Source organism: Varanus komodoensis, unplaced genomic scaffold (assembly GCF_004798865.1).
Source record: "Varanus komodoensis strain SLA01 unplaced genomic scaffold, ASM479886v1 scaffold3, whole genome shotgun sequence".
Lineage (NCBI taxonomy): Eukaryota > Metazoa > Chordata > Lepidosauria > Squamata > Varanidae > Varanus > Varanus komodoensis.
The window spans coordinates 67,428,184-67,453,515 of record NW_025335761.1 but is presented as its reverse complement, the minus strand read 5'-3'; the positions used below and the strand labels follow the sequence as shown (position 1 = coordinate 67,453,515).

Here is a 25,332-nt window from a genome sequence, read left to right as displayed (position 1 = left end):
AGAAGGGACGTGCAGAATGGGGAGGGAATGTCATCTCTCGGGAGCACCACAGCGGCGCTCATCTCAACACCAGGCCCAAGGCCAGTCTCAATTCAGATTGAGGTTGAATTGGGTCTGGATCGTCTGGACCATCCCAGGGGCCCTGCACCTTGGATGCTGCTTCGTCCTGTCCCAGCAGAGCAGATTCAAGCCGGGCAACACTTTTCTAGAATGGTGGAACCCAGGTTGCTTTATTCCAGCAGAGACCTTCCAAAGTTATTTCTCATTTTCATTTCTACACCACCCGATAGCTAACATTTACTGTCTCTGGAGAGATTGCAAACATTAAAAGAATAAAAAGATAAAATAGTATCATCATATAAAACGCCTGACATTAAAAAATATAAAACAATTTTCACAGACAGCTGTAAAAACCGAGCACCCGTTAGCAAGTCAATGAAAAAAGCGACTCATGCAGGCGGATGGTGGGGCGCAGAGGGGCGCCTCGTCCTGGGGCCAAAATGGTGGCCACGGTGGCGTCAGGCAGGCCTCCCGGAGGGATCATCATGCGGTAGAGGAGCTCCCGCCGAGAAGGCCTGCCCCTTGCCGCCATCCTCCAGGCCTGCCTGAGGTGTCTTCTGCAGAGGGGGCTCTGGGGCTCCCTAGGGAGGCATCCGCCACTCGTCTTAGCCCACGCAAAGCTGCAGCTGCGGCTGACGACCGGCCGGCAGCCCACACCCCCTTCCTGGACAAGGTGCTCGAGCAGGTGGCTGCCAGCTCGCTCCAGGCACTCTTGAATGAAATGGACTAACGAGGGCCACTTCAATCAGGCTTCGGGCCTGGCTTTGGAACAGAAGCTGCCTTGGCCACCCTGCTGAGTTTCCCCTGCGGGGAGAAGGACGGGGGAGCGTGCCCCTGCCGCTTGTCTTGGGCCCCTCGGCAGCCTCTGTACCCCTCGGCCGCAGCATCCCGCGGGGCGGGCCGGCTGGCTGAGGGCTGGACATGGCACACTGCAGAGGCCGTGCTCCCGTGTGGGTGGCCAGTGTCAGAAAGCGGTGTGCAGGGCCAGCAAGGGACTGGATGAAGGCCAACAGAAGCGGGCCAACAACAGAGAGGCCCTCAGGGTGTGCGGCTTGCCTGCCAAGATGAGTGATATTCAGCCTGTTCCGGAGGAGGTTGCAGACCATAATGTGTGGGTCTTTTCCTCCCTTCTCTTTCCTAGCAGATGAGGATAAGAAGTTTCTAAATAAAATCTTCCTTATATTAAAGCTGACCAGACAGGCCAGTTCGTAATGCAAAAGAAGAGCAGCGCAGAAGTCGATAAGCAGCACAAGCCAAGCTAGCCTATTGGCAGTTCGGGGAATGGAGCTGAGTATGCCAAGTTGATTCCGAACTGGGTCCCTCTGCATCCAGACCGAAAGGTCGAGGCACCACCCTCAGGGTGGCTCTTGCCGTTTATGGGCCAGTAATCTGCTGCTTTTCAGCTGGTCTGCCCTTTTTACTAGATGGCCCGGGGGGCCCCTTCCGACTCGCTCTGTTTCTATGTTTCTGTGTTTACCTGGTGACATACTGAGGCTATGCCGGACTGAGGGAATCCACCATGTCTCTGGATGCTCAGCCAAGTTTCCTGCAGAACTTGGAACGGCCTGGCTCTCTTCAGCTCCGCTTCTGATGTCCAGGTGGGCTGGCCTTGGCTTTTGAGCTCAGCAGTCCAGTCCTGCCTCCTCTTCTGGTTCTTATTCTGGATCTGAAGCGTAACCTAGACCTTGGACATCTGTATCGTGAGAAGAGGCCCCAGTTGCAACCCAAATCCCCAAAGGACCAGGCCTCTAGCTCTGTCCTGGAGGCACCAGCGGACTGGGGGGCAGGGAGCGCCTCCTGCCAGCTCCCCTGCTGTCCCGGCTGCATCCTCTGGGCGGGGAGAGCCCAGCCGCAGGGCCCCCGGCTCTGCTTGCCTCTTGGCTGGATCACCGCCACATGTGGGTCACATGGGGGGCTGGCTGCCCTGGCAAAGGGTCCGGAAGCTTCCACTGCTCCAAAGCAGGGCGGGGAGACGATTAGCGGGAAGTGGCCGACGTGGTCCTGCTGTGTCGGCTCGTTGCCATCCGCGCCGGCTGCCGGTCCGCGTCCAAGCGGGTGCAGAGTGCAGGCACTGGCACTCTGAGCTCCGGTGGCTTTGGGCCAGGGTGCCTGAAGGACCCGTCTTTCCAGCAGGGGCCTGCCCAGACTCCAAGACGTGAGTTTGGGTGGGTGGCTACCGACTGCGTTGGGGCTGGTGAGGAAGTGGCGGAAGGGGTTCCTCAGCCTGCATGGACCGAGAAGCTTTCTTTGCCCGAGCCCCCTGCCCCGCAGATCTCCTGCGCAGAGGGCACGCTAGTCGAAGTGGGTGCTTTCGTGCACATTGCAAGAGTGCGCCAGCGCATGCCGGGCCCGGCCTCACCTGCCGTTTTCTCTGGCCCTTAATATGATGCAGTGCACATTTGGGTACTGGAAACGCCCCACAGCGCGGCTCCGTGTGGATGTGGTGGTGGCAGCAGCAGCCCTGGCGTCATGCGGGGGGTGCCGGCCCCCCCCTTCCCCCGCCTCTCGGCACCCCTCCCTCAAGCACAGGGAGCCACCCGGCCACCCACCTCCAGGCGAAAACATAGAAACAGAAGGGGCCTCCCGGGCCATCTAGTCTGACCCGCGGCTCCAGCCGGCTCCGCTCACGACAGGCCCCCCATGTGCACGTCCAGCCTGTCCTTGAACGCCCGCACCGACGGGGCCCCAACCGCCTCCCGTGGGAGCAGCTGGCAAGTGGCGCTCGGCAGCCTCAAGGTGCCCAAGGGCTGCCCTGCGGGGTTGTCCCCGCTGGTGGCCCACACGGGAGCCTCCTGGACCGCAAGGGGCGCCGATCCCTGTGCCGCTGCAAGCCTGGCGGAGAGCAGTGCTCACCCCAGCCACTCCCGCCCAGGAGCTCTGGGGTGGGGAGAGGGATGCAGCCCACTGGGGGGTGCGGGGGGGGGGCAGCACGGCCAGCCCTGCAGCAGACGCTCAGGCGCAGCCTCGCTGCCACTCAGCTTGGGTGGGGAGCGTTGGCCAGTGGCCTGGCTGGGTGGCTGCAGCTCCCCGTTCAGCCTGGCGGCTCTGCTCCTGGCCTGGCCTGACCCCTCGGCACGGAGGGGAGAGCCTCCTCCGCCGCCGCCACGGCCAAGCGTGGCCCCTTCCTGTGCTCTGCAGCGGCCGTGGCCGCCTCGGACCGGTGGCTGGCCCAGGAGGAGCACTTGGCCAGGCAGGGCAGTGCGGGTGCGGGGGCGACTCCGCGGCTTGTGGACCCGTCGCCTCCGAGAGAGGCAGGGCTCCAGGGCGAGTCTTGGCTGCCCGTCCCGCCCCGGCTTGGGGCTGGTGACGGGGAGGCGGAACTTCTGGCCCGGCGTCAGTTGTGTGACTGCCCCGTCAGTGTTCCAGGAAGGCCACCGAGGGAGGGGCCAGGAGCACGGCACTGCGCCAGCACTGGCCCGCCCAAGTGAGAGCGCCTGAGCCGCGGGGGCAAGGAGAGGGGGCCCACGCCGGCCTCGGCTGCAGACCGCGCAAAGGGCGCTCTCGGGGCCCACGAGCCCTCAGCTGGCATGGCGCTTTCAGGCAGCAGGTGCCTGCCTTCAGAGACGTTTGGACACGGGGCTCGACCTGCCCTGTGGCTGGCCATGCTTGCAAAAGTCTGTGAATTAGCCAAAACAGGCATGCAAAGCGAGTACGCTGGGGAAGGTGCACTCAAAACATGCCTGCTCAGGGGTGCGTGCATGAGTGTGTGCAAAGAGCCACATCGTCTGCAGGGTGGCGCGTGCACGCTGGCTAGGCACCCGTGCACGGGCGCCGTGAGACCACTGGACTGGCCCGGGCGAGGGGGGATCGCCAGGGTCCTGGCCTGAGGCGTCATGGCGGGCATGTCGTGAGCAGAGCCGGCTGGTGCCAGAGGTTAGACTAGATGGCCCGGGAGGCCCCTTCTGACTCGCTCTGTTTCTGTGTTTCTATGTCATGGCCCTCAGTTCTCCAGGCAGTGCAAAGACCAAGGACTGGGAAGCTGGCGAGGCTGGCACGGTGCCGACACGGCCACCCCTCGGGAGGCTGGGCCACGGAGCTGCTGCCACGCGTGTCCCGGTCCTCATCCGCGCACTGGAGTCCTCCAGGATGCCGGCAGGCCGGCAACAGCCCTCCTGTGCAAGATTTGCGCATCTCCTGCGGCAGCGGGAGGGGGTGCGATGCAGCCTGGCAAGAGGCTTTGTTCCACGAAGAGGACCCCCCTGTCCTGCTCCCTCCGAGAGAAGGAGCGCCAGGCAGCCCCTGGTGCAACAGCCTCTCTGCTGCCGGTCCGGCTCCTTCGGCATCCGCACCCTCCTGAGCTCCCGTCAGGGCTGGTCTCGGGACCGGGACATTCAGCATCCTCCGTGGGCCGCCCCTTCGGCGGGCTGGCCAGGCTGGCACCGCCTCCGTGTCATGCACGTCCTTCACGGCCTGGCGGCCGACCTGCTGCAAAAAGGGCCGGCGCCTCCACCCGCTCGGGCTGGAGAACGCCCCTTGGGGAGCGGATCCGGCACCGCTCGCCTCCAGCTGCTCGAGCGCTGCTCCCAGGAACCATCAGCGAGCGTGGAGGAGGCGCTGTGGGGCCAAGGCGTCAAGCGGGGGGCTCTCTGCGCGGGTGGCAGCGTGACGTTGGGGCGGGGGGAGCCTCACCAGCGGCCCAGTGGTGGAGGCTGTGCGGGCGCAGGCGTGGGCCTCCCTCGTGCGTGCCCAGGGATGAAGACACGGGGCAGCCTCCCGCCGGCTTCAGACCTTGCTCTCGTCTAAGCAAGCCCTGCTTGGGGGGGGGGGCACCTGCATGGAAGTAGCTCCACTGCTATCCCCCCAAGTGTTCCAGCCCCTTGACATTCCAGGCAGTTTCCATGGATTCTTCCCTTCCAGGAGGCGCTTTGCATGCAAATCAAAGTGCCGACTTCCGCAGTTTGGTGGCGGAGCTGCTCCCCTCCCCCCCCAGAGGCCTGGAAAGCTGCCACTGTGGCCCCCTCCGCACTGCAATGGGGGTGGGGGCACGGGATTCTCAAGCGCAAGCCCCTGGCTGGCCTCCGCGCACCAAGAGCGCTGCCCCAGCACAAGCATCCCCACCTGCTTTGGGCGGAGGGACCAATCCGACCCGGGCACCGGCCGTGGGCTCTGCCCTGCAGCTGGTGGGACTCGCCAGGCGTGCTGGCGGGCAGCCGCCTCCAGGTTCTCCTTGTCTCCGGCTCCTCCTTCCTGCCGCATCCTGACAGCTCCGCTCTGACGGTGTGGGCCACCCGGCCCCTTGCTGGCTCTCTTGCTGCAGCTCCACCCGGAGGGTCTCTGTGTGAGCAGGAGAGGCCGGCCAGGGTGGCCCCGGCCAGCGTGGGCCCCACAAGACCTGCAGTTCGCCGCGCTGCCTTCTCGCTGCGAGCGTCGCCGGCCTCATGCTGGTTCCTGGTGCGCATGCTTGGAGGCTGCAGGAGGCTGGGGCTCCGGAGCCCGAGCGTGCACTCTGCGCTGCCCGCGGGCTCCAGCTGCACGGCCGGTCCTGCGCTCGAGGCCTTTGCTGTGCCACTGGCTGCAGCGGGGCGAGCAGCTCCCCACCGCTCCCCTGCAGGCGAGCGACCTCCTGGGACAGGCCCTGCCCTGCTCCCTTGCCCGGCCGGGGGGCAAAGCGTCCCCAGCGCCTGCGAAGGCCCGGCTGGGACTGGGAGGTGCCTGGCGCGGCGAGGCCGGAGTGGGCCTGGTCCTGAGCGGAGGCATCTGCTCGGGCGCTTTTGGGGGCTGCTGGAAGGGAGCCTCCTCATCTGGGGTTTCTGTGGTGATCCTGCTGGAAAGGTGGAGGGAGCCGGACGTGCTCCGCTGCCCCCGAAAGCTCCCCCTTCGTGGCCGCAGAGCTTCCTTGCCACGTGCTGCCCGGGCGAGGGGGCTCCGAGCTCTGCTGGTCTCTGGGGAAGCAACCCCCGGCGTCCTCTCCGGGAGGCAGGCGGGCGCATGGGGTGGGGATGGTGGGGGAGGTGGGGGGCGCGGCTCGGTCACCAGGCACACAGGTGTTCCCAGCACACGCTTACCAACCTGCCAGGGGAAGGGGTCCGCCAGAGTCGTAGGGGTGGGAAGGGCTCCCCGGGGCCGGTGAACCCCAGCCAGTCAGAGCTGGCTGGGGTGGCCAAGGCCCCAGGCCCAGGACCAGGCCCCTGCAGGTTCCTTCCCTGCATTCGGCCGGCCAGGGCAGCCCTGCAGCACCTGTGGCCCCGAGGCTTCCTGTGTGGAGGCCTCTCCCACTTTGTGCCCCGGGTCGCTCCACAGCGAGCAGCGAGGGCGCCGGAAGCATGCCCCTCTTGAGCTGCCCAGCTGCAGGCACTTCCGGGGCCCCCGCGGCCCCCGCTGTGTCTTCAGAGGAAGGCCAGGAGGCGCCCCGGAGGAGGGAGGCGGCACAGGATGCCCGGCAGGGCTGGGTCGGGGGTGGGCACAGTCAGGAGCCTCCACCATGGGCCTGCCAAGCCCCCCAGCGGAGCAGGTGCCTGTGGAGGGATGCCCCGAGGTGGGCTCCCCACGCGACCTGACGCCCACAGCCGAGTCTGGAGATGGAGCCCCCCCCGCCACCCTGTGGTGGGGCTCCGTGTCTGCCCCAAGCCGGCGGCAGAGCCAGAGCCAGCCTCCCGCAGCAGCGCTCAAAGGACGCCTCCCGCCTAAAGCCCCGCTCTGCACGCCAGCCTCCTCCTCGATGCTCCCTCTCCGCCAGAATGAGTGCCAACACCCTTCTCTGTGGGGAGATGGAGATGGGCTTGTGCTGGGAGCTTTGCAGTTCCTTGCTGGAAGTTTAAGTGGGGCATTTAAAATCCCTGCTCTCCACGAAGGAGCCGAGCAGCTCTCCTCTCGTCCGGGCGGAAGCAGGCGGGGCTCCCTGGCGGAGAGGCCGCACGCACAACTGCCTGCCAAAGCGGGCCCACCGCGCCGAGGCCGCCCCTGCCTCCCTTCCGCAGCCGGGATGGAGCTGGCGAGGGTCTCACCGGCAGCGCTGCACAGCCCCAGACTCCGGACTCCTGCTGGGGGCGGGAGGGGGGCATTGGGGTGCAGGGGGTCTCATGGGGGGCTCGGGATGTTTTTCACACCCTGTCCCACGCCATGCAGAGGGAGGAAACTGCCAGGCGGCCGTTGACAGCAGCTGATGGATGCCAAAAACCCGACACTCATAAAACCCGGGGAACATTCGGAAAGACATGCTCTCCTGCTTTTCCCAAGACAGTCTGCAGAGCAGCTGATGTTAAGTGCGTGAGGCAGACTGGAATATAAAAATACTTAAATGGACACAAATCAGCAGGAAAGCAGCTGCGAGGCTGCCTCCTGCCCTCGCGGAAACAAGCGGGAAACGCAGGCGTGGGGGGGCTCGGCGAAGGCTCTGCGGGGCCGGCCTGGAGCCGCTTCCAGGGACGCCGCTCGGGCAGGGCTGGCGCGAATTCTCTGCTGGCTGCAGCACCTCGCCTGTCCCCCCGCGTGCTAGTCCAGCCTGTCCCGGAGACACCCCGCCGCGAGGCCGACTCTACCGAAGGAGCCCCTGGAGCAGGGCCTCCCGGACCATCGCAGCCGGGAGGACTGCTCCCCACGCGCCCTCGGCTCACCCCGGAGGCGAGGGCACTGGGACCCGCAGGCAGGAGGCTGCTTGGGAGAGTCCTGCCTGTGCTGCGCCAGGCGTGGGGCCGCCCGGGTGCTCTTGGCCACCCACGGGGGCTGCCAGGCGGGGCCTGCTGGGCTCACCCTCTTGCCGCAGCGGAGGTGGTGGGGAGGAGCAGTGGTGAGGCAGCACCGGTGGGGAGGGGCTCCTGGCACTGGGGGAGCATGTGCTTCCCATCTCCCCACGGAGGCTTCCCAAGGCTAACTGGCCGGCTGGCCCTTCTCTTGGGCCTTTGTGAGGAGCACCCACAGCGGCCTCTCTGCCTCTGACCTCCATCCAGAGGCGGACCCCACAGCTTTCCTGCGGCCTCCAGTGGAGCTGACATTCTGGGGGAGCAAATCCAGCCGGGATTTGCAACGAGTTCCGAAGCAGAAATGCACAAAACGGTGCTGGGAAGCAGCTCTCTGGCGGAGGCCGGCGGAGGCCCTGCTGAGTATTTGTGGGCAATTGCAAGCCTGGCGTAACAAGGGCAGGGGCCATATTTGCTCCGGATGATTGCAAATGATTAAAGAAAGAGGCTGCAAAGAGCTCCGGACGGATCGCTCTGTCCTGGGCGGAGGGGCTGTGCGGCCTCTTCCGACCCCAGCCGTCCATTCCGTGGCCGTGCCAAACACAGCCCAGCTTCCGGGGGCCACCTGGGGGTAGCCAGGGCCAGCAGCGGCTGATTAAGAAAGAGATCTCGGGGTCGCTTGGAGAAAGGCAAGCTCAGTGTAAGACGGACTTGCAGAAGGAGCTGAGGCAGGAAGGGCCGCAAGGGGAGGTCTCTGGCGTGATGCTCAGGGTGCCGTGCACTGTTCTGGGAGCCCAGAAGGGATGTTGCAGAGCTTGGCGAAAGGGCAGGGATGGGCGACTGGGCTGCTCACGGGGCTAGAGCAACTCCCCTGCGGGGGGAGGCCGTACCTGAGGGCAAGTGGGGGCAGTGGGGTCCCATGACCGCCCTCGGGGAGAGCAGAGAGCGGACAGAGAGTTGCTCTCCTGGCGCGGACCAGGGCTCCTCAACTTGGCTTCTCCAACGGAAATGGGTGGCCAGCAGGTTTCGAACAGGCCACCAGTGTCTTTCACCCATTGCGTGATCAAGGGATGGGCTCACTCGCCACAAGAATGGCCAGTGGCTTACGTACTCCCCTCTTTGTTGGCCAAGTGGAGGTTTGAGGAGAGGACAGTGGAGAGCTGCGTGGAGCCTCCAGGGCTGAAAGCCACGTGGCCCGCCAAGGGTGCTGCTCCGAGCTGTGGGGCAGATGCTGGGTTCAGCCGCTCCAACTCCTAACAAGTAGGGGGGGCGAGGCTTCCCACAAGCCCAGGGCCCTCTGGATTCGGTGGGAGCCCCAGGACTGGCGTCATCAGCCCGTGGTCTCCTGGGCCTTCGCGGGGGGCATCGGGCCGTGCCACACTGTGGGAGGCCCCACCGTGCTCCCCCTGCCAGCCCGTGTTGGCTGTCCGTGGGGCGAGCAGGGCAGGGACCGGCGTTCGGCTGCGCGTGCTTAGAGCAGAAGGTCAGGACTGCGCTGTGCCTGGAGTGGCCCCTTCGCTCGCCCTCGCCGAGGCCCCTGCCTCCCCGGCCCCCTGCTCCGCTCCTGGTTCCCCACCTCAGCTTGAGGTCCTTGCCCGCCCATCCTCCTTGCAGCGGCCTGATGCCTCCCATGCCCGTCCCCCAGGATCCCCCTTAATGCTGGGCTGTCCATACAGAAGTCTGGGGAGAGGAGCCCGGTGGGTACTGAGGGCGACAGGATCTGGCCCTCAGCACCCGATGCGATGCCTGCTGATGGCTTTGCACGTGCCACAGATTTGTGGCTGCCGTGGATCTGCTGAAATTTGGATTTCACTCCATCCGGTGCTGAGGGGCTGTGGTAAGAGGGAGCCTGCAGTTGGCAGGGCCAGGGGTCGCTCCCCGCCCCGCTCGCCCCGCCTGCCTGGGCTCCTGTAACGCCTCTCTCCTCTGTTGCAGGATCCTGACCCTGCTCTACCATGGAAAAACTGCTCTTGTCCCTGCTGTTCATCGGCTTGGCAGTGAAGGCGCAGATCTGTCCAAAGCGCTGCGTGTGCCAGATCCTCTCTCCCAACCTCGCCACCCTTTGTGCAAAGAAGGGGCTGCTCTTCGTGCCCCCCAATATTGACCGGAGGACAGTCGAGCTGCGACTGGCGGACAACTTTGTCACGAGCATCAAGCGGAAAGATTTTGCCAACATGACGAGCCTGGTGGATCTGACGCTTTCTAGGAATACAATTAGCTTCATCACGCCTCACGCGTTCGCGGACCTGCGCAACCTGCGGGCGCTGCACCTGAACAGCAACCGCTTGACTAGGATCACCCATGACATGCTCAGCGGGCTGTCCAACCTGCACCACTTGATCCTGAACAACAACCAGCTGACCCTGATCTCCTCCACGGCCTTCGACGACGTGCTGGCCCTGGAGGAGCTGGACCTGTCCTACAACAACCTGGAGACCATCCCCTGGGACGCGGTGGAGAAGATGGTCAGCCTGCACACCCTCAGCCTCGACCACAACATGATCGACCACATCCCCAAGGGCACCTTCTCCCACCTGCACAAGATGACCCGGCTGGACGTCACGTCCAACAAGCTGCACAAGCTGCCGCCGGACCCGCTCTTCCAGCGCGCGCAGGTCCTGGCCACCTCAGGGATCATCAGCCCCTCCACCTTCGCGCTGAGCTTCGGGGGGAACCCGCTGCACTGCAACTGCGAGCTGCTCTGGCTGCGGCGCCTCTCGCGGGAGGACGACCTGGAGACCTGCGCCTCGCCCCCGCTCCTGTCGGGCCGCTACTTCTGGTCGGTGCCCGAGGAGGAGTTCCTGTGCGAGCCGCCGCTCATCACGCGGCACACGCACGAGCTGCGGGTGCTGGAGGGGCAGCGGGCCGTCCTGCGCTGCAAGGCCCGGGGCGACCCGGAGCCCGCCATCCACTGGATCTCCCCGGAAGGCAAGCTGATCTCCAACGCGTCCCGGTCCCTGGTCTACGACAACGGCACCCTCGACATCCACATCACCACCATGAAGGACACGGGCTCCTTCACCTGCATCGCTTCCAACCCGGCTGGGGAGGCCACCCAGTCCGTGGACCTCCACATCATCAAGCTGCCCCACATCGTGAACAGCACGAACCACATCCAGGAGCCGGACCCGGGCTCCTCCGACATCTCCACCTCCACCAAGTCCGGCTCAAACGCGAGCAGCAGCAATGGGGACACCAAGGCAAGCCACGACAAGAAGGTGGTGGTGGCGGAAGCCACGTCGTCCACTGCTCTGCTGAAATTTAATTTCCAAAGGAATATACCTGGGATCCGTATGTTCCAAATTCAGTACAACGGGACGTACGATGACTCGCTCGTTTACAGGTAGGGGGCCTCAGGCCAGTTTCCCGGTGGCGCTCCAGTTGGCGGTTCCCCGGTCGCGCAGCCTTGGCTCGGCCCCCGGCTCCGGCGGTCCGGTAGATTAGCGTGCAGGCAGGTGGTCTGGGGCAGATGGCCAGGCCCGCGAGTCCGGCGTTGGCTCCCAGCATGGCCAGGCCAGGCAGATGCAGCAAGCAGGACGTGGCCACCGCAGAGCCCGCCTGCCTGTGCTCTGCTCCGGCTGGAGCGGTGCCTCTGCTGCCGGCAGTGTGGGAGCCACCGCGACCAGTGGCCACTGCCGTTCGCCGCGTGGTGGGTGGACCCAAGTCGTTCGGACTTGCTTCCGCCGCAGACTGGGGGCCACTCGGAGGCACAGGCAGGTAAGCTCCGCATCTGGCCGGCCAGACCCGGAGGAGCTGCAGGCAGCGGGGCCGGGGCACGGAGGGGGCGCTTCCATGGAGGGGGCGCCTCCATCCAGTGTTGCCTGGCAGAGCCAGCCCAACCAAAGTGGCTGCTGTGTGGCCAGCAGGGGGCGGAGTGGCCCCCGGCTTCTCCAGAGTCTGGAGGACTGAGGCTCTTGAGCCAGGGTGACCTGCAGCTCCCTCGCTCCATCCCTCCTGCAGCAGCTGCTCCTGCTGGGCAGGCCCCGTGGAAGCCACGCGCAGCCCACGGAAATGCCGCTGCTTCCCAGAGCATGGCCGCTTTCATGGGCGGCCTGGGGACAGGCCTGCTTTTCACCCCCTGAGGACCTTCCTGGCGGGATTTTCAAAGAGGGGGCTGTCGGCCATGTTGCCGGTGGGGGCAGGGGGGCTGGGGAGAGGGTAGGCATGCATGGCACACTGAGGGGGTCCTGGGTGTGGATGTGGCCGTTCACCCCACCCCCTGCTCCCGTGCCATGATGAGGAACAAGCGGCCATGTTTGGGCCCTCCAGTGCCAGCAAGCGGATTGCTGTGCTCGGGGATCACAGACAGAAGCCTCGGGGAGGCCCGGGGAGGGGGCATGACCCACAGCAGTCCCTCTGCGGCTGCGGTGGATGCAGCGCCATCTGAATGGGGCCCCAGAGACCGCTCAGCCGGAGGCTCAGAGTCACCTGGGCGACCCCAGGGCCAGAAGGGCCACTGGTATCGGGGCAAGCAACAGTGGCTAAGGCAATGTGACCCCCCGCCCCCACATTCCTCCCCAGAACTCCCTTGGAGTGGGGTGCAAACGCCCCTTACCATCATCCTCTTCCTTTCTGCGCTGCCCAGGCAGAGCGCTCTGGGCGGTTGGCAGCGATCCGGGGGCCAAGGCAGCCCCGCAGAGGAGGCTGAGGACAGCCTGAGCAAAGCCCCCCACGAGAGACCGGAGGAGGGGGCCAGCAGGCACTGGGCCTTTTGGGGGGCTCCCGTGCTGCAGAACACCCCGCAGGGAGCTGGCCTGGGGCTCCCGGGCCAGGGCCCCTCTGTCCCCCGGGGGGCTCTCACGGCAGTCTCCGTGGTCTTTTTACTGCTAGGTGTTGTATGTCTGGTTTTGGAGGCGGCTGTGCAATTGTTATTCTTATGCTGGCACACACAAGCAGGTCCGGGACTAGAGGGTGGAAAACAGCGTCGCTCCATGGATGCCGCACACACACGAGCCGCCCGGCCTTGGCAGCAGCCCCGGCCAGGCCCAGCCTGCGGGCCCACGTGGGGGCGGAGGCCTGCCAGTGCCACGAGCAGCTTTGCGTTTTATTTCGGGATAATCCCCCCGGCCTTTAACCCCCCCAAGGTAATCTGGTTAGCCAAGGGAGTGGACAGTCAGCCGGCTAATGAGCCCTTCACACCCTCTGGAGTGTCGCCGGGCCGGGCCAAGTGGGGGAGCTGGGCAACCCCACCAGGCCACCCGGGGAGTGTGGGGCGGGGGGGAACTGGCACGCTAAGGATCTTGGCTGTGCAGCCTGGCAGTGGAGCTGCTGCGCCTCCCGGGGCGATTTCTGGCGTGCCATTCCCCCTTTCCAAAAAACAGTGGCATCCTCCAAGGGGGACTGCTCCCGCAGATCCAAGCCACTGGTGGGGGGCGGGCTGTGATCCCACCAGCACCACAGGAAGCCCCTACCCGGAAAACAGCCCCAGGGCTCCCTTTGGCGGCTGCTGGGCTGCGTCTTGATCGCGCGGCCGGGTGTGCGCAAGGGGGCGCGTGGCAGGGCGCCCCTCCTCTCAGGGCTGCCGGGCATGTGCCAGCCAGAGGCTGTTGAGAAGGCAGTGGGAGGCCGGGTGAGGGGGGCTGCTGGGAGGCGTCTTGCCCCAGGGAAGGGCCTCTGGCGGGGAGAAGGCCGTCCCATCCAGAATGCTGTGCCAGCTGTGGCCCAACAGATGCCCCTGGGAAATCCACAGGCAGGCCAGGGCACAACAGCACCCATGTTCCCCTGAAGCTGGTGTACCGCCTCCGACACTGCAGGCGCCCTGTAGCCGTCAGGCTAGTAGCCGCGGACGTCCTTCTCCTCCATGAACTTGTCAAGGCGCTTTGTAAAGCCACCCAGCTTGGGCCACGGTCGCATCGTGTTGGACGATGCTCTGCATGAAGCGGCCCACTCTCCTCTCTCCCGAATCTCCCACCTATCAGCTTCCCAGGATGACCCCACACGGTTCAAGGAGAGAGAAGAAACGGTCTCTTTCTCCACACTAGGCGTGATTCCGTACCCTCCCACCGTGTCTGCCCTTCCTGTTTTTCTAAGACGAGCCAGCTCAGGTGTTGCAATGTTTCCTTGCCTCCTCCTAGGAGAGTTGCTGCAATGCTTCGTCGTGTTAGCAGCCCTTCGCTGCAAACTTTCCCGATCTCCAGCATCCTTTTCGTAGGTGCAGCGACCAAAGTTATGCACAGTATTCCCAGCCAGCTCACACAGTGGAGTCGTGTAACTGCAGTGTGATGCTGGCAGATGCATTTTCACTCCCGTGGCTAATTTTGCCCGACTCGGAGTTTGCATTTTTCACAGCAGCCTGACACTGAGTCAACGTTTTCTTCGTGCTGTTTACCACAATCCCAAGATCTCTTTCTCGGTCAGTCACTGATAGCATAGATCTCCTCAATTTATACTTGAAGATGGGATTTTGCTTTGCCACCACGTGTATCACATCGCGCTTGCTTGCTTGGGCTGTGTTTGCTCTTTTAATGCCCGTTGTCCGGTTTGGAAAGGTCCTTCTGGAGCACTTGCGGTCCCCTTTTATCTCCCTTAAATAATTGAGAGTCTTGAGTGAACTCGGCCACTGAGGGTTGCTCCCAATTTCAGATTGTTTATGAACAAGTTAAAACGCAGTGATCCCAAGGCTGAGCCCTGTGAGACTCCAGGGTTTACATTAACAGAATCCTAGGCTCATAGAATAGTCGAGCTGGAAGGGGCCACGAAGGCCATCGGGTCCAACCCCCTGCTAGTGCAGGACACCAGGTCACACCATCCCACTCAGACGGCTGCCCAGTTTCCCCTTGAATGCCTCCGGTGTGGGAGAGCCCCCACCTCTCCGGGCAGCTGGTTCCACTGCCGTATTGCTCTGGCAGTGAGGAAGTTCTTCCTGAAGTGCAGCCTGAACCTGGGTTGTCACAACTTGAATTGATTCTTCCGTGTCCTGCACTCTGGCATCAGCGAGAAGACACCTTGGCCTTCCTCTTTGTGGCAGCCTTCGAGGTCCTTATAGAAGGATATCGTGTCCTCCCTCAGTCTTCTCTTCTCATGGCTGAACATGCCCACTTCTCTCAGTCTGTCCTCACAGGGCAGTGTTTCCAAACAGTGCTTCCTGGATATTTTTGTTGTCCTCTGGACCCTTTCTAATTTTTCTTCATCTTTCTTAAATCTTGATGCTCAGAACCGGACACAGGATTCCAGGTGAGGTCGGACTAGTGAGGAGCATAGGGAAACCACTATTACTTGTGATTTGGAAGTAGTACTTCTACTGATGTATCCCAAAAGAGCATTTGCCTTTTTGGCGGCTGCATCGCATTGTTGGCCCATATTTAGCCTGTTGTCCACAATTACTCCAAGGTCTTTTCCTTTTTCGGTTCTGTGGAGCCACGTATTCCCCCTCTTGTATCGATGCATCTGGCTTCTTTTTCCTCGGTGGAGGACTTGGCCCCACTGGGAGCACGTGCCCTTTAGTCCTGCTCTCCACTCTCTCTTCCACTAGCAATTATTGAGCATAAGAAGACCTTCCCCCTTATTCTGGGGCTGCTAAGTTTGCTCAGAGGCTCTTGGTGAGGGACCTTGTCAAACATCTTTTGGAAGTCCAAGTAAACGAGGTCGAATGGATCACATGGTCCATATGTCTGTCCACACCTGTTTATCTGGCAGAGACATTAATCCAACCAACCTGTAATTTTCTGAATTCCCTGTGGTTTCTTGTCTTAAAATTGGTGTGAAATGTTCTGTTTTCCAGTCTTCTCAGAGAAGGGCAGATCATGCGCTTTTTGTTAGAAGGGGAGCCATTCATTCTGTGTTGCCGCGGCCATGGGCTAAAGGCCTGAACGGCCCCAAGGAACTGGCATGGCAGGTGCCAATTTGCTTCAGGGGAGACATGATGGGCTTTTCAAGCGGTTTAGCAGCAAGTCGCTTGCCATGCGCAGCCTGGCACGGCAGGCAGGCTGCGGGCTGCGAAGCCCCCTCAGGAATGTGGGTAACCGAGCGATGCACAAAGAGAAGTGGCCAGGCCAGCGGGAGCTCTGGTGGGACAGGGGCTGCCTGTTCGCACGTGCCGTGACTGTGCGGCCTGTTTGCTCACTGGCAGGGCGAAACAGGCAGCTTCCCTTTGCTGGAGCCGCCACCCTCCGCAGCTCCCCACCCTGGCCAAGATGTCTCGAGACACAGTGCAGGTTTTCCAGCTTAGCCAGTCAAGCTGGAAGAGTCCCAGGACTTGGGAGTCTTATTCCCACTGGGTGCTCCACAATGAAAGGCTATGGTATCAGTAAGCTAACTGAGCTAATCATAGCACCAAGCTTAAGCTCGTTAACTGGGCTGATGAAGTGGGATCCCAGGCAGAGCACAGCTGCGTGTGCCTCCTTTGTCCGTCTTTCTCAGGGCCTGAAAACATTAACGAAGAGTGAGCCAAGCTCGGTAATTAGAGGGCAGCGCTTCATTCATGCCAAGCAGGCCTGCCCTTTCCGGGGCAAAGACCCAGGCCTGGATTTCACCACACAGCCCCACTACACATTCCTGAAATGCTTCGGCACTCCAGGATGGTCTCCACCCTGACCCAGGGACTCACTAGGGCTTGGTTTCTTGGTTCGGTTGATACCTTCATCTCTTGCCACAGTATTTGCCTCAGTTCCTCAGTGCCCATCCAGAAAACATCCACTCGGGAACAGGCGTCTGCTCTGCACCCCACAGAGGGGAGGGATCCATTCAGCTTCTCCTCCTCCAGTCCTCGGTAAGCCCTCCTGCCATCCAGCAGTCCAGCTGCCTCTCCAGTTGGCTTCTTGCTTCTGTTTATTTGAAGAATTCTTTATTGGTGGTCCTGATGTTGCTCGCCTCCTTGACGCTGTCCATTAATCATACCAGTGTCCCCCTGGACTTCGAAGCACCTTGGAAGCACATTGCAAGGGGCCTTGAAGGCCATCGGGTCCAATGCCCTGTTATCGCAGGACACCAGTTTACACCCTCCCACTCAGAGGGCTGCCCAGTTTCTTTTTGAATGGCTCCAGTGTGGGAGAGCCCCCCACCTCTCTGGTCAACTGTCACATTGCTCTGATAGTGAGGAAGCTTTTCCTGATATCTAGCTTGAATCTGGGTTGTTGCAGTTTGACTTGATTATTATGTGCCCTACAGGCTGGTATCAGCAAGAAGAGATCTTGACCTTCCTCTTTGTGACAGCCTTTCAGGTACCTATAGAGGGATATCATGTCCCCCCCCCCCCCAGGCTGAACATGCCCAGTTCCCTCAAGGCAGTATTTCCAAACCCTGGATCATTCTGGTTGCCTTCCTCTGGACCCTTTCTAATTTTCCTGCATCTTTCTGAAATCTCGATGCCCAGAACTGGACACAGTATCCCAGGTGAGGTCTGACTAGTGAGGAGTATAGAGGAACTGCTGCTTCTCATGATTTGGATATAATGCTTCTGTTAATGCATCCCAAAATAACATTTGTCCTTTTGGTGGTTGCATCACATTGTTGGCTCATGTTTAGCCTATTGTCCACAATTACCCCGATATCTTTTTCTGTTCTGCTGAACCACGTATTCCCCATCTTGTATCGATGCCTTTGGTTTCTTTTTCCTAGGTGGAGGACTTGGCTCTTGTCCTTATTAAAACTCATTCTGTTGCTTTCAGGCCAGCATTCAATTTTATCAAGATCGCGCTGGATCTTCATTCTGTCTTCCAGGGTGTTTGCTATTCCACCCAGTTTTGTATCATCTACAAATCTGATTATCTTTCCTTGTACTTCCTCATCTAAATTATTAACGAAGATGTCGAAGAGCACGGGGCCCACGGCTGAGCCCTCAGCACCCCACCAGCTGCCTCTCTCCCGGTTGAAAAATGTGCCATTGATGAGCACTCTCTGTGTCCAATTTAGCAGCCAGTTTTGGATCCATCTCACAGTTTTTCTAGCTAGTGCACTCTGTGCTTGTCGGAGTGTTGTGGGGCACTCTGTGGAAAGCTTTGCTAAAGGATAGCAAATGTCGAAAGCTTTGTGTTGCCTTTCACAAAAGAAGCAGAGCTTCTAGCATTGTGGTTTTAAGTAATCTCTCCGCATTTTGAGGGGATTTAACTCTCTTGATTCTGGCGTTTAAATTCCTTTTTATCCATCCCCTCATTTAGCGAAGATTCCACTTTTGGCACTAAATGTTACTGCATCGGTCTTCCTTGGCAATTTTCCACTGACTTTTGTATTGGTCATGATAGCACTGTGGTCATTGCTCCCAAATGGCCCAGCGACACTCCAGGCTCTGACGCGATCCGAGCAACAGCACTCCGGCTAAAATCCCAGCTCGCCTCCTTTCCGGTCTGTCCCACAACCACCTGTTATGGGGAACAGTTGTGCAGGTCTTGGAGCATTTTAAAGAATTCCATAGTTTTATCCTTGATGTCACAAGTGAACAATTTTTTATTGCTCCTCTTACTCTTTGCTAGTACCTCGCTACTACAGGGTCGTGCTCCTTCTTTATCTGCTCCTTCGGAGCTGGCTTGCCTGTTTTGAAGGATGCTGGCTTTTTTCCTGTTGCAGAATCGTAGAACAGTAGAGTTGGAAGGGGCCAGAGGACCATCGGGTCCACTCCCTGCTGTTGCAGGACACCAAGTCACACCATCCCACTCAGATGGATGCCCAGTTTCGCCTTGAATGTCTCCAGTGTGGGAAAGCCCCCCACCTTTTTGCAGGACTGATTATCTTTCCTTGTACTTCCTCATACAAATCATTAATAAAGATGCTGAAGAGCCCTGGGCCCAAGACTGAGCCCCGTGGCACCCCAGTAGTTGCCTCCATCCAATTTGAGACGATGCCGTTGATGAGCCCTCTTTGTGTCCGATTCAGCAGCCAGTTTTGGATCCACCTAATAGTTTTTCAGCCTAGTCCAGTTTTTGCTAATTTGCTTCTCAGAATGTTGTGTGGCACTGTGTTGAAAATTTTGCTAAAGTCGATGTAGATTATCTCCACAATGTTTCCTCTGCCCATCTGGGAGGTTACCCAGTCAAAAAATGAGATTAAATTAGTCTGACAAGATTTGTTTTTGATAAATCCATGCTGGCATCTATTAAGCACTGCATTTTCTTCAAGATGCTTACACACAGTTCTTTTAAATAATTTGCTCCAGAATTTTTCCAGGGACTGATGTCAGACAAACTGCTATGTAGTTCCCAGGCTCCTCTTTTTCCTCCTTTTTGAAGATAGGACAACATTAGCCTTTCTCCAGTCGTCTGACACGTCTCCTGTTTTCTAAAATTTATTGAAAATAATAGCCAGTGGTTCTGAGAGTTCCTTTGCTGGTTCTTTTATGGCTGTGGAATGGAGTTCATCGGCCCTGGAGATATGAACGTGTTCATTCCATCTAGGTACTCCTTGAGCATTTGTCTGTCAATCTTGGGCTGCCGTCTCTCACTTTCAGCTTGTGCTTCCTCTTGGTTGGAGATTTTCTTGTGGGAAAAGACTGAGGCGAAGTAGGAACTGAGCACCTCTGCCTTTTGTCATCTGTTGTCACTCTGCCACCCACTTGAAGTAGCTGGACACCCTTCTCTTTCCCATGTTTGTTCTGGATGTTGCTGAAGAAGGCTTTCCTGTTGCTCTCAGCATCCCTCACTCTTCTCACTTCATTCCCCGCTTTAGCCTTCACGATGCCACCCCTCCAGTTCCTTGCTGTTTGTTTGTACTCGTCCTCTGTGGCCTGGCCCTGCTTCTGCTCCCTGTATAAGTTCTTTTTTTTCTTTCAGGCTGCCTCTTAGTTTTTTGTGGAGCCATGTGGGTTGCCCCTGTTGTCTTCTGCATGTTTTTCTTGTTGGACTGTGCCCTGGAGCAGTTGTCGTTCCTAGTTGTGCTTGGAGAATCTTCTCTTTCAAGATTTCAAGATAGTGTGTGAGATTACATCTGCCATTAAATCTGATGCACCCTGACCACTGTTACCTGATGGCTCAACAGTGTTTATACCCTGTATTACATTGCGGGCAGCACAGCCTCGGGCTCAATCCAGCATTGCATCCCCTCCGGTTTGCTCCATGACCAGCTGCTCCAGGGCACAGTCATTGTGGGTATCAAGAAATGCATTCTCTCAGTTGCAAGTAGAACATACGTTTTCCTAGTCAGTGTGTGGGTAGTTGAAGTCCCCCATCGTTATAGCCCTGCCTGTGTTGGAGTCCTCCCAGATTTCATTTCCCGTCTCAAGATCATCATGAACATTCTGGGCTGGAGGGCGACAGCGTGTCATGATTGCCAAGTCAGCTTCGGAGCCAGGAGTTTTCACCCATGTGGCTTCTGTGGGGGAGTCTTCACACTTCCGGTTGCCTAGAATTTGCCAGACTCCGTGCCCTCTTGAGCACAGAGGCAGCACCTCCTCCGGCATGCCCTCAGAAACATAAACATAGAAACAGAGCGAGTCAGAAGGGGTCTCCCGGGCCATCTAGTCTGACCTCCCGCACCAGCTGGCTCCGCTCACAACATGCCCACCATGTGCGTGCCCAGCCTATCTTTGAACACCCTCACCGATGGGGCCTCAGCCACCTCCCAGGAAAGCCCATTCCACGCCCTCGGGGTCCCAACTGTCAGGAGATGATTCCTGGCATCCAAATGCAACCTGGGTTCCCTGAGCTTGGCTTGTGTCTTGCCTTGGAGTGCGTCTTGCCTTCCTCTGCAGGGGAGAGCAGGTCTCTATCCACCTCTGTGGGAAACCCCCTCACATACCTGTATGTCGCCAACAGATCCCCTCTGAGTTCTCCAGGCTGAAGAGACCCAGTTCCCCTTCCCTGCCCTTCCTATGCAGCTTGTATCCGGAGGTGACTGTGTCCCACCCCGGCAGGTGTCTGCAGTGCACAGTGCCCATTGCACCTGGCGCGGTGTGACCCCAGGCACGCCGGCTCGACCCGCCCATTGCGGCCCTCGGGATCCTAGCACTGGCATAGGAACACCTACGCACGGTGCCCCCCCCTCCAGCTGTGCACAACTGTCGCTCGGGTGCTTTAATCCTCTCCAGCTGGTTATCGTGGTTTACCGAACCCTTGTTTCCTCCTCCCTCCCATCCTATGCTCGGGCAATTTGAAGCTTCCTCCCCTTCATATGCTCGGCGTGATCTGACCCAGACTGGATGCTTCCCAGCTTCTGTTGGCTTGCCCCCAGGATTCAGGTTAAGAGCTGCTCTCCTACCGTTCCTGTGCCCGATTGCATTCTGGTTCGGGTGGAGATGGCACCGCTTGGGCAGGCCTGGCTGGTCCCAGAGGTTCCTAGCAAATCGAGACCCTCTTCTCCACGCCACCACCTCCTCCACACTGCCTGCCTCACTGGCCCTGCAGGCAGAGCTGGCAGCGTTTTGGAGAAAGCTACCTGGATCGCAGCCTTCGACCTCGCAAGCTGAATTGGGCTTCCTGGACCCATGGCGGCATCTCTGGGTGTCACTGGCACCCACATGGGCCATGGCCACGGAGTCCTCCTGTGCTCTCTACAAGGTCACGCGACACTGTGGACTGCTTTCCGCAGCCTTTGCACCAACAGGCGATTCCACGCGGCCCGTCACAAACCGAGCTTCCTGTTTCTAGCGCTCACCACGAAAGGCCTCCCCTCCCCTCCCCTCCCCTCCCCGGAGGCATGACCTCAGTGCGAGAGGACATGGGCTCGCCTTCCCTGAAGGGGTCCCCCCGAGGGGTCCTTCCCCTCTCCCTCCAAATGGCGCCTTCCTTCCCGAGACCCCCTGTCTCGCTGGCTGCACAGAGCTGTCACCCAGGACGAGCGCCCCGGGCGCCCCGCCATCTGGCCGGCCTGGCTCCTTTGCTCCTCCAGCAGCCTTGCTCCCAGGATCCAGGAGCGCGTGACCCCAAGCGCGCGGCCAGGAATGCTGCCGGTTGGCCGTGCCATTCATGAGGCAATCAGTGCAGTGCCCTGGGTGGCCCCCACACCCCTGCTGGCTCGCTACCTTCCCGACTGGTTCAACTGGTAGGAGGGGGTTTATTCCCCTGAAAAGCCCAGGGCATGAGGGATCTTCTTGGGGTTCATTTCTTATCCTGCTGGGGGAAAGCCGTGGGCTTCGCCTTCCACGGCTCCTCGCATGTTGCCCTCTGACCGGAGGAGGCACAGGTCCGTGCGCTGCCTTGCCTGCAGGCCACCGCTTGCTTGGCCACCGGGGCTCGGGCGCTCCGCCGGCCTGCCCTGGCATGTGGCTCTAGCCGGCCGGGCTAGCCTGAAGGAGTGCCAATGAATGCTAATTGCTCGGCAGCTCTCCCCTCTGGGAATGGAGGGCACAAAGGCAGCTGATTCCAAGGGGCTCTTCTTTGGAAGTCTGACTGGCCGGGGCAAGATGCAGTCATTCGGCTGGCCTCTCAAAGCCCAGATCCCCGCTTCTGAGCTTTGGCTTGTGAGCTTCCCTTTAGCACTAAGAACCCGAGCCACCACAGGGCCACCCCTCCCTGATGTCCATGCGTCAGCCACCCCTCCTGCGGAGTCACCCACTCCTTTCCTCCCCTGTTCCCAGGGCTGGGCCTAGGCCACCAGGGAGCTGGCTCAAATGCTCCTGCTCACTTGCCCCCCCAGAATTTCGCTTCCTAGCAGCGATCAGCACAGGGTCCCCCCAGGGGTTTTGTGCCCTTCATAGAATCATAGCAGAGCAGAGTTGGAGGGGAACAGAAGGCCACCGGGCCCGCCCCCTGCCGTGGCAGGACACCACGTCCCCCCCCCCCCCCCCGGAGGGCTGTCCAGATGCTGCTTGGAGGCCCCGGTGAGGCAGAGCCCACAGCCTCCCCAGGCACGGGCCCCGTCGTCGCACCGCCTTGCCGTGCAGCGAGGAAGGTCTCCCCGGTGTCCAGCCTAAGTCTGCCCCCTCTGACCTCCAGCCCGTTGCTCCACGTCCGGCGCTCTGGCACGAGCGAGAAGCGACCCGGTCCTTCCTCTTGGTGGCAGCCTCCTGGCCTCTTGTCGAGGGCGTCCTGTCCCCCCGCAGGCGCCTCTCCCTGAGCCTGAGCACACCCCGTCCTCCCAGTGCCTCCCCACAGGGCTTGGCCTCCAGGCCCTGAATCGCCCCCGTTGTCCTTGTTGTGCTTCTGCCCCCGTCCTGGGTTTCCCTGATAATCTAGCCATTGGCAGGATTATTTAGCGCAGTTAATGCAAATATGAAAAGAGATCAGTAAATCACGCCTGCCTCCTCCGTGCCCTGTTGCATCACCCACTCCGGAGCTGCGCTTCCGCTGGAGCCCTCGAGAAGCCGCTGGCCCCGGGCTCGGGCAGCAGGACGACGCTGCGAGGCGAGCAGGCCGGGCCCGGCCCTGGAGCATCACTGCACAAGTTACAGCTCCCGTGCTTCTTCAAAATGCACATTTCTCCAAATGTCATAATAAAGTTCTCTAAGAAAGAAGCATGTCTTAGGGAATCATTTACACAAAATGCATTGATTTAAAAATGTTTCAAACATATTGCAGAATGCATTAGATGGACTCATTGCGTGCCATCTGCAACTTGCGCCAAGTGAATTCCGTGACAGCACCCGGGACTCTGGCTCCCCAGGCAGGGCCAGAGCTTCTCAGCCTGGGCTCCCCTTTCCGTTTTCCATAGCATTATTGTCTTTTCGATTAGCATTATTGTCTCTGCTTACTGATTTATTTAAGCTGCTTTCAAATTGAACAAAGGAGTAATAAGAAATTATTGCAAAGATATCATGCAAGGGATTTCTTATTCTTGTTAAAGTCTTAGAGTTTGGGATGAAGCAGATTTAAAACTGGTAAAATGAGAAACTGAGAGAACCCAGCAGAGCCGTACGTGTTCATTCCTACTTCTCAGCTGCCAAGAAACAAGAAATAGCAGCGGTCGCTTGGCAGCCATCGGAGGGTCTTCCATTCTGTCTGTTCCCAGAGGGAAGGGAAATATCTCGGAGCAGTTGTGTTTTGCCACGGGGTTTTCAGGGCCTCCAGGCTGGCTTCCCATGTAAGACAGCTGTTTAAAGCATTTATTGCTAAAGCTTAGTTTTGTAAGGACACGTAGCATAAACACTTATTTCTAAAGGGGAGAACAAACGGCGTTCTGCAGGGGGGGCGTTCTGAGAGCGGGACGTGTGCCGGCCAGGTGTCTCGGCTCCCCTCCAGGCTCGTGAGTGAGATTTATTCCATCCTCTGGGCCCGATGCTCCCTGCTTTATGGGGGTACTTTCCGCATCATCTGGAGCTGCTTCAGCGTCTTTTTGCCATTGCAAATCTTCTTAAAGAGGGCTCAGCGAAAAGGCTCTGGGAGGAGGCTGCTCAGCCGGTGGCCCCGCCATCCAGAGCACGTTCCGGGCAGGCACCTTGAGGGCGAGGGCTGGGGGGTGCGCAGGCAGGGGCTTCTGGGCACGGCCGTGTGCGGGGCGTGGGGTTCCTTGGGGAGGGGGTGCCAGCGGGCCCCGCCTCCCAATGGAGGGGCCAGCCAGGGCCGTAGTCCGGGCCGGGCGGGGGCGCTGGGCCGGGAGCCCCCGCCGCCCGGCTCCGCCAACGCCTCTCCTTCCTGTCCTCCCCAGGATGATCCCCCCCACGAGCAAAACCTTCCTGGTCAACAACCTGGCCGCCGGGACGCTGTACGACCTGTGTGTGCTGGCCATCTACGACGACGGCATCACCTCGCTGACGGCGACCCGCGTGCTGGGCTGCATCCAGTTCACCACGGAGCAGGACTACGTGCGCTGCCACTTCATGCAGTCCCAGTTCCTGGGCGGCACCATGATCATCATCATCGGCGGCATCATCGTGGCCTCGGTGCTGGTCTTCATCATCATCCTCATGATCCGCTACAAGGTGTGCAACGACGGCGGGCACCCGAAGGCGGCCAAGGTCAGCAACACGTACTCCCAGACCAACGGGGCGCAGGCCCAGGGCTGCAGCGGCGCCGCCGTGTCCCGGTCCGGCTCCAAGCAGGCCGTGGGCCGCGAGGAGGGCCCGCCGGGCCACCGAGGCGGCAGTGGTGGCGGCGACGGCATGGCGCAGCCGGCGGACACCTGCCCCGGCCAGGACCCCCCCACCGCCTCAGCCTCGCCTCTCTCCCGGACTCAGGGCCCCTCGGCTTCCCAGAAGGCCAAGCGGAAGGCCGTGCCAAAGTCCGGCGGCGACCTGCCCCTGCCGGGCGAGGGGGCCGCCGTGAGCCTGGAGTGCCAGAACACGAACCGCAACAACTCCACCGCGCTGCAGGCGGCCGGCCGGGCCTCGGACTGCGCCAGGGGGGCCCCCGCCCCCAGACGAGCACAAGCCAAGCCAAGTAAGTTCCTCACGCTGCCGGCCGACCGCTCGCGGGCCAAGCGCCGGTTCTCCCTGAACGGGGAGCCGCTGGAGCACCGGCGCTGCGTGAGCGCCCCGCACCCCGGGGGCTTCTGGTCCAAGCGGAGCCTGTCCATGAACGGGATGCTTGCGCAGGCAGGCTGCCCCCCCGCGGGGGGCGGCGAGGCGACTTTCTCCAGCTCGGAGTGGATATTGGAAAGCACGGTGTGACCCCTGTGGCGTGTGTTTTTTAAATTGAGGATGCGTGGCCGGCCCGCCCGCCCGCCCGCCAAACTGTCTGTGAACTCGCGTCCAGCGAGGCCGTCGGCGCTTCCGCCCGCTGCGTCCGTGCAGAGCTGTGCACGAGCCTCTGAGCACTTTCACGTTTTCTGTTTGGGTTTTGCTTTTTTTACTAAAACAGCCGAAGGCCAATCATGGTAAAGAGCTCACTAAGGCGAGACGATGACGGGAGCCAAACAT

The 25,332-nt window shown here is 60.6% G+C and overlaps 1 protein-coding gene across 1 annotated transcript; it reads left to right on the top strand.

Moving 5' to 3' along the window:
• The first annotated feature begins 9,631 nt into the window (after positions 1-9,631).
• LRFN5 (leucine rich repeat and fibronectin type III domain containing 5) lies at positions 9,632-25,083 on the top strand. Its single transcript, XM_044436469.1, has 2 exons — positions 9,632-11,019; positions 24,123-25,083. The coding sequence occupies exons 1-2, from the start codon at positions 9,632-9,634 to the stop codon at positions 25,081-25,083; spliced, it is 2,349 nt and encodes a 782-aa protein (XP_044292404.1).
• The last annotated feature ends 249 nt before the right edge of the window (positions 25,084-25,332 follow it).

Excerpts from the sequence above, each read along its gene's own strand:
- LRFN5 (XM_044436469.1), top strand. The coding sequence starts at position 9,632 with ATGGAAAAACTGCTCTTGTCCCTGCTGTTCATCGGCTTGGCAGTGAAG. Across the intron at positions 11,020-24,122 it reads GATGACTCGCTCGTTTACAG|GATGATCCCCCCCACGAGCA; the intron begins GTAGGGGGCCTC and ends TGTCCTCCCCAG.